Source organism: Dipodomys ordii, unplaced genomic scaffold (genome assembly GCF_000151885.1).
Source record: "Dipodomys ordii isolate 6190 unplaced genomic scaffold, Dord_2.0 Scaffold7, whole genome shotgun sequence".
Classification (NCBI taxonomy): domain Eukaryota; kingdom Metazoa; phylum Chordata; class Mammalia; order Rodentia; family Heteromyidae; genus Dipodomys; species Dipodomys ordii.
Genome location: NW_012267223.1, coordinates 22,721,525 through 22,732,053, shown reverse-complemented (window position 1 = coordinate 22,732,053; position 10,529 = coordinate 22,721,525). Strand labels below are relative to the sequence as shown.

Genomic DNA, 10,529 nt, shown 5'->3' with positions numbered 1-10,529 from the left:
AAAAAAAAAAAAAGAGACTCACGGACTTTCCTGCCCAGGCAGGCTTCAAAGCATGTTCCTCCGATGTCAGCCTCTTGAGTAGCTAGGATTACAGGTATGAGCCACTGGTGCCCAGTGAGGATTTTTTTTTTAACTTCCAAAAACATACAGATATGAAATGATGGAAAATTGGAATAAAAGTCACAAAGAAGAAAAAAATTGCTAAATAACAATTTTAACAATAAAATTAATGTTTATGACCAATTAGGTACATGTGGAACTGGGAAGATTTATAGCCTGGCGCTGGGAATGTAGCTTACTGGTAAAGTGCTTGCCTAGCATGTATAAAGCCCTGGGTTTGATTCCACATAAACAGCAAAAGCCAGAAGTAGCACTGTGGCTCAAGTGGTAGAGTGCTAGCCTTGAGCACAGAGAGACTCAGGGACAGAGCCCAGACCCTGAGTTCAAGCCCTAGGACTGGTAAGGGAAAAAAATAAAGAAGAAGAAGAAAAAGGATTAATAGCCTGGGAGATGATAAGATAGAAAAACATTAATTAAAATCGTGTGCCAGATAAGAGTTGAAGCCAATATGTTGCCTAGCTTTACGTTATAAAGGTTATCACTAAGACATTCATGTAGAAATCCTCAAAAACTGTATATTGGGAGCTTGAGCTCTGACATTTCAAATGACTGTTACAGAAATATTTGGAGATGGATATGAGATTCCCACAGGGTTGGGGCTGCAAGATGCAAAAATTTCCTAAGCATCCTAGACTTGTATTTGTAAAATCAAAGCAATATCATAAACAATAGTTTTTCGAATTCTATGAACATATGAAGAATAACCATGCCAGGGTTCTACTCCTGCCCTTCAGTGACATAAATGCAGCTGCACAGCGTCAGAATGTGAGGGGTGGAAGTGTCCCCACCTGCCTTCCTCTTTTCATCACCTTTCCTGATGGCCTTTGCTCTGCTTTCCTGGCAACCCACTAGTGACTCCAGGACAGGGCTAGCACATATATGGCAGCCACTCCTGCCTACCTGGTAGTGGGCCAGTTGCCAGTGGGATAAGATTCTCTCCTTTGAGTCTTCAGAATCCTTAAGCAGAGACTCAAGTACATGGGCTTATATCAGCATGTGAGCTGATGGTGGGCTGGAAAAGGGTGAGTGCATTGGGATTCTAGAACCTTCCCCCTCCCCGCTCCCCCACCAATCTAGCAGCAGAACGCTGCTCACCCATCCCTCTCTCCTTCCAGGAGGCCAGGCTCTACCACAATCAGACCACTGAGCTTCGGGAGCTGCTGGAGTTCACACACATGTATCTGCAGTCAGATGACGAGGCGAGTAGCCCCTTTTGCTCTAGGTGGGGCTGCGCGGGACACCTTGAGCTTTCTCTTGGGACTGCTGTATGGGACAGTTGGGTCCAGCTGTTGTGAAGCGGGAGAAAGTTGTGTGTCCTTCCTCTGTAGCTCCTTCTGTCCCCACTTCAGCGTTTCCACAGCCCCTTCTCTGTGTGCCCCCGGCCCACTTCTCCTGAACTCAGCTGCCATTTCCAGGGAGCTCTTGCTTCTTGCCTTGGTTCTCCTCTAGGCTTGGAGTGTCAGCTCTGTGCCTCCCTGCCCGCCCAGCCATTTGGCCTGGGACCTGGAGTTATCGCAACCTTGGCCCACCTTGTGTTGGCCTTTCCTCTTCTCCAACATGGAAGATTGTGCTCCATCTTGGATTAGATTAGATGGAGGGATTAGATTATTCCCACCTCTGCCACAGCACCTGGCACAGCACCAGTACTCAGAAAGTATGAGTAAGCCAGTGAAAGAATGATGAAAGAATGAATGCAGGATGCCAGGAAAGAAGGACCACAGTGGATTATGTTGGTTCCGAATGACTTTCACAGCCTGAATCTCTCTGAGGTGTTACAGTTCAACATTTGTTTTCCCCTCCCTACCTGGCGTGGTACATGCACCTGCACTCCCATTCCATGAACGTGGGTCATAGTCTGCATTGTCAGCAACTGGCTTAGATTCTGGTCACACCTGGCTCCACCACCTACTGGTTGGGTAGCCTCCAAGCAAGTCTTAAGTAACTTCTTTTGTGTGTGCCAGTACTGGAGCTTGAACTCAGGGCCTTTTCCTTAGCCTTTTTGCTCAAGGCTGGTACTCTACCACTGCAGCCATAGCTCCATTTCTGGCTTAAAGAGTCTCAGGGACTTTCCTGCCCAAGCCGGCTTCTAATTGTGATCCTCAAATTTCAGCCTCCTGAGGAGCTAAGATCACAGGCGTGAGCCACTGTTGCCCAGCTTTAAGTAACTTTCTTACTCTTCTCTTTTTCCATCTATCAACTTGGGACAACGCCCTGCACAATTTATGTGGGGAGAATTGAATGAGATCAACTATGTAAATAAAAAACATTTGGTATTGAGCCAGCACCTAATAGGTGTTCAGGGAATGCTAGCTGCGTTGGTGACTGTCACTTGTTACCCAACACCAGGCTTGGGATTGGAATAAAGTGATGAAAGAAAGACAGTCCCTTTCCCCGTGTTTTCATGACAACCTGAACTGTGGAGAAGTCAACATCTACAGCAGACAATGATTCCTTGCCCAGCCTGGGTCATCAGCAGAGGCCTCAGCCTGGAGCTGATGCCTGGCTTTGGAGGGATTAACAAGGCAATCTAGTGTCTGGGGAACGAAGGTGTGGCTGGAAGAAAAACCAGCAGCAGAAAGTGTGCAAGACTGGCAGTATTCATGCTGGGGTGGTGATCTGATCCAAGGTGGAGCTGCTGACACTGTCACTCAGCCTCTGATGGTGGAACTCCACATGTCACCTCAGGGAAGGAAGTCTGGGAGCGAAACACTGCAGTAACAACCCTGCCATTGTCTCCAAGTTGGACCTTGATGGTGGAGAGAGGTGGGGGGAGGAAGTGGGAGGAGGTGGGCTTTGGGAGGTGAAAGATGGGATCATGGCCAGGAAAGAAGCCCATCCAGCTTTGATCCTGCAGTGACTTGTCTTCGTCTCCTAATTCTGGGCTGCTCTAGATGGAACTGGAGGAGACAGAACTAGCCGTGAAGCCCGAGGAGCCCCCATCTGATGCTGAGTTTGAGGGGGAGGGAGACTACGAGGAAGGCCTCTACGCCGACTGGTGGCAGGAGCCAGATGCCAAGGGTGACGAGGCAGAGGCTGGTCAGTGATGGGTCTAGTGGAGATGGTGGGGACAAGAATCCATCCATTCCTTGGGCTGTGGAGCCATTGGAGTTGAGGGGGGAGGAGCTGGGACCCCTTCTCTAGGGGCTTCCAGCCTCGAGACTGGGACCAGCTGAGACCTGTTCCTGGGGATTTTAAGCCTGCCTACTCTGCTTTTGCCAGGACACACCTGGACAGCTACTGGGGGTGGTTGGGGCTAACCCAATATTTTCTCCTTTTCTTTTTAGAACCAGAGCCGGAACTGGCATGAGAATGGTGTTTCTCCATCCCCGCTTCCCTTAAGAGCTCCGGATGCCTGGGCAGCAGCAAGACCTATTTATTAAAAATTTAAAAGTGGACACAGCTGGCCAGGCTCCCATAATGCCTCGCCTGGTGAGGGCTGTTCCCCAGACTCCATCTTGCTTCTCCTGTATCTCTGGACCACAGGATGGGGACAGCGCTCCAGGCAGGCAAGGGAGCAGTGGTGGTCTCCCTTCCCTGCTGCTATCCCCACCGCTGACTGGAAGTCTCAGCCTAAATTGCTGAGGACAGTGTGGGGTCAAAAAGACCATGGGACATGGAGTTTTGGCACTCAATAAATGCCAGGGTAGGTGCTCAATAAAAGTTTATTGTTGGATGACTCCACACTTGGGGTCCAGTCTTCCTGGAGCTGCCCTGTGAGGATGCTGGTCCTTTCCTTCCATTTCCTATAATCTGTACCCCATTTCCCATAATCTGTACTCTGTGTGTGTGTGTGTCTGTGTGACTGTGTGACTTCAAATATGCCACCAGGGGGTGCGAGAACAGTTTCCTGGAGCTGTGGGAAGATGGGTTTAGATTTCTATGAGGGGATGGCCTGTGTTTTCCTACCCCTCATTCCCCTTGGTGCCTGTGCTTTTTACTTCCCTGGCATTTCCCTAGAGTTAGAGCTAGCATTCTCTGCTCTGGCCTCCGCCCATTTCTCATTCTAGAGTGCATATGAGCTTAGGAGAGGAGAGCTCAGGGATATGGTTTGATGACTTGGGACTTAGTGGTGGGGGAAGGAGAGAATTCCACAACCAGAACCCCCCTGACCCCATCATCTCTCATCAGCTCCAGGAAACAGGAGTCCGGAAATGTGGAGGTAAGGACGGTGCCCTAATAGCTTCCACCCAGCCCTGTGCCCCACCTCCACGGCCATTCTACAACAGGGAGGTGAGGTAAAGAGGACCTCCCAGCAGGAACTCAGGCCAAGAATAGGTGACTGTCCTGTTCTGCATCTTGTTGAGCTCCCAGGGAGCAGGGTGGCAGAGGCAGCTTCCTACTGGAGGGTGGAGTAGGCACTGGGAAACTTTCTCACTGCCACACCTCTGCCTACTCCTCCCCGCCCCCCCCCATGTGCCAGATGACCTGGCTTAGGCCCCACCCACTTCAATTCTGGAGGACTACCCAGCCTCAGCCCTTCCCCTAGGCCTTAGATGAAGGCAGAGAGGCAAGAGTGTCTGATGAGGGCTGGATCCAGGCTAGGGGCTTGGTGACAGCCTTCTTCCCTCTCTTCTTCCCTCCTTCCTAGTGTAGGTGGGTCTCCGTGGTAGACAGCTCCCAGATGACTGGGGAGCCCTGCCCACCTCACCCCATCCTACCTGTCACGTTGTCAGCATCTTGCAGGCCGGGGCTCCTGCTTCTGGGAGGGGTTGCCCTCCAGGGCTGGAACAGGGATAGAGATGTGCTGGAGCTTGTCTTTGCAGACGTGCGCTGCTGTGAGCCATGGGCTTTGGAATCTGCACAGCTGGGTGTGGGTCTAGAAGTGCCTGTAGGCCAGAGCACAAAGGTCTGCGGGCTGGAGTGGGTCTGGATGTGCTGGTCTGGCATGAATGTGTGCCTGCACACACAGGCCTGAGGATGTCTGAGGAGCCTGGAGGGTGACTGAGCATGTGACCCAGTGGTCTTTGAACATGAGCATGGATTTTGTTGTTGATTTGTGTTTGTTTGTTTATGCCAGTCCTAGGGCTTGAACTCAGAGCCTGGGTGCTGTCCCTGAGTTTTTTGCTTGTGGGCTAGCACCTCACCACATGAACCACAGCTCCACTTCTGGCTTGCTTGGTACTTAATTGAAGATAAGAATCTCATAGTTAAAAAAAAAAAAGAATCTCATAGTTTTTTCTGCCCTGGCTTCAAACCTGGATCCTCAGATCTCAGTCTCCTGAGTAGCTAGGATTATAGGCGTGAGCCACCAGTGCCCAGCATTGTCCAAGGATTTGGCCTTGGAGCATGATCCTTCTGCTTATGGCTCCCCATAATGGTCCACTGTACCTGGCTTATTGATTGAGATGGGGCCCTACTAATTTTTTCCCTTGGGCTGGCCTTGAATTGTGATCTTCCTGATCTCTACCTCCTGAGTGGCTACCAGGAGCTAGCCATCATGCTGAGCTTAGACATACAGTCATGAACAAAGCAAGCTAGCCCCCTGTCCTTCAAGAGCTTATGTTCTAATGGAAAGACAGGCAGTGGACAAAAGATGTTATATAAATTGATACTTACGTTGGATATATGAGCTGGGAATTAAGAGTCAAGTGAGAAGGTTCCAGAGTCCTGAGGGGTTACAGTGTGTTGATATGCATGTCTAAGTGTGCATCTGAAAGAGTGTGTGTGTGTGTGCGTGTGTTATGGGTGTCTCCTGGGAGCAGAAGGCTGGCCCCTTCCTAGGTACCCCATCCAGGCCTTTAGTCAGCCATCAGCTCTCTTTTCCCAGAGAGCCACTGGCCCCTCCCGTCTATCCCCCATGTCAGCCTCTCCCCATTGCCCAGCCAGCCAGCTCCCCAAACCGGTGAGACAGAGTCCCCGCCAGTCTCTGCGTGGGCCCTGCAGCCCATTCTTCCAACCTCACCCAAACACCTGCCCTTCCCTCTACCACCTCTTTACCCTATCCCCCAATACCCCTCCCCCAACTCCTCCCCAGATCTAGAATTCATAGTATGATGAGTCCTGCAGAAGGCAAAAGGTGGTGAGATTCCCACCTCACACCCTAGGACCAAAGTTGGAGACACGGGCACTGAGGTAGCACTGACACAGAAGAACTCCATCCTAAGGAAAGCAAAGCTGTTACGGTGTACTGGGTAGCTACTACGTGCCAGGCCTCTGAAAAAAATTGTTTACAGCCGGGCGTCAGTGGCTCACCCTTGTAATCCTAGCTACTCAGGAGGCTGAGATCTGAGGATCGTGGTTCAAAGCCAGCCCAGGCAGGAAAGTCCATGAGACTCTTTTTTTTGTTGTTTTTGTCAGTCGTGGGGCTTGAACTCTGGGCCTGGGCACTGTCCCTCAACTCTTCAGCTCAAGGCGAGCGCTCCACCACTTGAGCTACAGCGCCACTTCCAGCTTTCTGGTGGTTTATTGGAGATAGGAGTCTCACAGTCTCTCCTGCCCGGGCTGGCTTTGAACCGCGATCCTCAGATCTCAGCCTCCTGAGTAGCTAGGATTACAGGCGTGAGCCACCAGCGCCCGGCTCCATGAGACTCTTATCTCCAATAAACCACTAAAAACCGGAAGTGGTGCTGTGGCTCAAGCGGTAGAGCGCTTGCCTTGAGCTGAAGAACGCAGGGACAGCGCCTAAGCCCAGGGTTCAAGTCCCATGACAAAAAAAAATTGCTTACAATCCTCAAAACTGTCTTGAACCAAGGACATCATTTCTTCCCAGTTCCAGGTGTGTGTGTGTGTGTGTGTGTGTGTGTGTGTGTGTGTGTGTGTGTATACAGGTCTAAATTGAAGATTAATAAACAGCTTGTTTAAGCTTCCTTGAGGTGGTTAGTGATTGACCTGGGTCTGGACCTCTTCTCCCTAAATCAGTGCTGCTCAGAGAAGAGAGAGAATGTTGTGGGTCTCTGGTGGCTGGTCTTGCCCCTTTAGGCTGTCAGCTGAGCCAGGGGAAGAGAGAGAGAGAGAGAGGTAAAGGCTGTAAGGTGTGAGGATAAAGCCACCAACTGTGTGTAGCCGACAGGGACTTTAAAAAATGAGAGAAGCGGGGCTGGACGCCAGTGGTTCAATGTAATCTTTGCTACTCTGGAGGCTGAGATATGAGGATTGTGGTTTAAAGGCAGCCCAGGTTCAAAGCCAGCCCAGGCAGGAAAGTTTGTGAGACACTTATCTCCAGTTCACCACTAGAAAACTGGAAGTGGCACTGTGGTTCAAAGTAGTAGAGCACTAGCCTTGAGTGAGAAAAGCTCAGAGACAGTGCCCAAGCCTCAAGTTCAAGACCCACTACCAGCAAAAAGAAAAAAGAGAGAAGGGGAGAGGACGGAAGAAAATGGAAAGAAAGAAAGGAAGGAAGGAAGAGAGAAAGAGAAAGGGGAAGGAAGGAAGAAAAGAAGGAAGGAAGGAGGAAGGAGGTACTTTGTTTACCTGTTGACAGCAATGTGGGACTTGGGCCTAATGTTAGGGGGGCCTGGGACAATTTCTGAGGTCATTTAGGATCTCAACTTCCTGGGTGTGAGGGTCAGGGTTTGGAAACAGGTCCTCCTGGATCCCAACACTATCAGTGAAGTCTAGTGGGAGAAATGACCTCAGCTTTGAAAATAATTCTTGTAGTCTTACCCTCGTGCTTCCTGTCTGGAAGAACAGAATTTTCCCTGGGAACAATCAGAGGCCCCCTTCCCCATGTCAGAAGGTTGTGACTGAGGACAATCCTGACAGTCACAGGGCCCAAGCCTCCACAGTTTTCCCACCTCGAGGCCTTCCCCCGGGCCTTCTTTGGCAACCTCTAACGTCAGCCCTGAAGATGGCCCAAATTTCATGTCTGGGGAAACTGAGGCCCCAAGAGTCTGAGTTTGGCCTTTGAGGGCTGGGGTTCATTCTGAGTTAGGCTGATTTAATTCCAAGGTGACTGGGATTAGTTAGAGGGGAGTGTGCTGGGGGCCAGGGTGGACCACTGGAACCAGCCCAAGTCTGAACCCTAGGCTTGACCTGTGGACACATCATCCCATAATCACCACCTGCCTGGGACTCAGCTGGCGCCGGGGTACCTGGATAGCATCTCTTCTGTCCCCCCTAAACAGCCCTTGGGATGGGAGCACCCCTCTTGCCTATGACTCAGGTAGAGAAACTGAGGTAAGAAGGATATGCTTGTTTACCCTTCCCCCATCTGCACATACTTCATGTGTGTGTGTGTGTGTGTGTGTTCACACTGATGTGCACACATATTGTTACTAGGGCTTGAATTCAAGGATTAAGCGCTGTCCCTTAGCTTCTTCACTTATGGTTGGTGCTCTGCCACTTGAGCCACAGCTCCACTTCAAGGCTTCTTGCTAGTTAATTGGAAATAACAGTCTCATGGACCTTTCTGCCTTGGTTGGCTTTTTTCTTTCTTTCTTTTTTTTGTCTGTCAGCCGTGGGGGTTAAACTCTGGGCCTGGGCGCTGTCCCTTAGCTCTTCAGCTCAAGACAAGTGCTCTACCACTTGAGCCACAGCACCACTTCCAGTTATCTGGTGGTTTATTGAAGATAAGAGTCTCACGGACTTTCCTGGCCGGGCTGGCTTTGAACTGTGATCCTCAGATCTCAGCCTCCTGAGTAGCTAGGATTATAGACGGGTGCCACCATGTCCAGTTTATACTTCATCTTTTGACTCTTCAGAAGAACTCGCTAAGATAGGTCACAAGCAAAGAAAAGGCCAAAATAACCTGACATTCTTCATTGTGGGTTACTTTTTCTGTCATCTGTGATGGTATTATGTTCCTGGAGCGAAGTAAGAGGGTGCCAAGATTAATTTCTTCTTTTCTCTTGCCTAAAATCCCTGTGGCCTTCCTGGATGAGGAGGCCGGGAAGGTGTGGGGACTCAACCCATGTAAATTGGAAAGTCTGGCCTTTCTCTCTGGCCCTGGCAGATACAGGTGGAGTCATTTGAGGGCCTCCCTGCCATAGGCAACTACCTCTCATTACATGTTTTTGTTCGTTATCTCCGAATGGGGCTACATAATTCAGTCATAGAAACAGGCTCAGGGCTCAGTCAGAAAAATTCTTGTCCTAGGACTTTAACCTTTAGCACAGTTATTTCCGGGATCCTGCTTTGCTTGATTTTTTTAAAAAATATTTTTACTATACTGGTATCCTCAAAAAGGAAAAGAAAAAGAAACATCCCTGGTGTTGGAACTCCTGCCACCCCCTTCCGCACACACAGCTGGGGTCCAGATGGCTCCCCTCCAATGCTCTTATCAACAGTCTGGCCGGCCCCTCCCCCACACTCCTTCCAGGTTCTCTTTGGGGCCATAAATTATCCATGAGCTCTAAGTTGGCCACTGTGCTTCAACTGGAGGCTGAAGTGCTGATGAAATAGTGGAGGATCTCAGCTCTTGAATTCCGGTGGGGGGAGGGTTGGCGGGCCGGGAGAAAGGGAGGCTCGGCCAGAGCCTCCCAGCCCTGTCCCAGTTCCTCCTAAATGAAGTCAGTCAGGGTCAAAGGAGACCCAGGAGGGGGAGAGGGCAGGTCAAGGAAGGCTCTTGCACTAAATGACTGGTTTAGATCACAGAGGAAGAGAGGGGGCGGGCCATCGGCAGCCATCCATTGCCTCCAACCCTGGCTCTCTAATCCCAAGGGTCTCCTGAAGTTCCATCGCCAGCCTCAGTTTCCCCACTGTGCAAGAGAGAAGGGGATCCACAGAGGCAATTCTTCCTCCTCCTCCTCCCTTTTTTTTTTTGGGTTGGTTATGGAGCTTGAACTCAGGGCTTGGGCGCTGTCCCTGAGCTTTTTCACTCAAGGCTAATACACTATCATTTTGAGCCACAGCACCACTTCCAGTTTTCTGGTGGCTAATTCGAATCTCACGGACTTTCCTCTCCAGGCTGGGTTTGAACCACGATCCTCAGATCTCAGCCCCCTACGTAGCTAGGATTACAGGAGTGAGCCAGCAGTGCCTGGTTCTTCCTTTCCCCCAAGAATTCTCCATAGGAGGGAGAGAAAGCATGGCTTCTGCTCATGTGTTAGATCACATACAATCCCTCCGTGGCATGGGCAGAACCTCTTTTTTGTTGTTATTGGTGGTGGTCATGGGGCTTGAACTCTGGGCCTGGGCACTGTCCTGAGCTCTTTTACTCAAGGCTAGCACTCTACCACATTGAGCCACCGTGCCACTTTTGATTTTCTGCTAGTTTAAATTAAAGCTAAGAATCTCAAATTCTTTCCTGCCTGGTCTGGCTTTAAACTGAGCTCCTCAGATCTCAGCCTCCTGAGTAGCTAGGATCACAGGCATGAACCACAAGAACTTCTTGTAGGACAAGTATTTCTTAGGCTTCTGGAGGGAGGGCCAGGCAGGCTGGCAGGACCACCATTGAGGCTCCAACAGTGCGGTCAGCCTGTCTGTGGGTGAAGAGTGACTCAGGAAGTGGGGGTCTCACTGGTCCCTCGATC

At 50.5% G+C, this 10,529-nt stretch overlaps 1 protein-coding gene across 1 annotated transcript in view; it reads left to right on the top strand.

The window, feature by feature from the left end:
• P3h4 (prolyl 3-hydroxylase family member 4 (non-enzymatic)) overlaps positions 1–3,795 on the top strand; it is a gene marked incomplete at its 5' end in the record, with an annotated part of 7,521 nt that extends 3,726 nt beyond the window's left edge. The window contains 3 exons of the mRNA XM_013037380.1: positions 1,236–1,319; positions 3,012–3,156; positions 3,405–3,795. Of these exons, the coding sequence (XP_012892834.1) occupies positions 1,236–1,319; positions 3,012–3,156; positions 3,405–3,427 (252 nt within the window). The remainder of the gene's footprint in view (positions 1–1,235; positions 1,320–3,011; positions 3,157–3,404) is intronic.
• Positions 3,796–10,529: the final 6,734 nt, after the last annotated feature.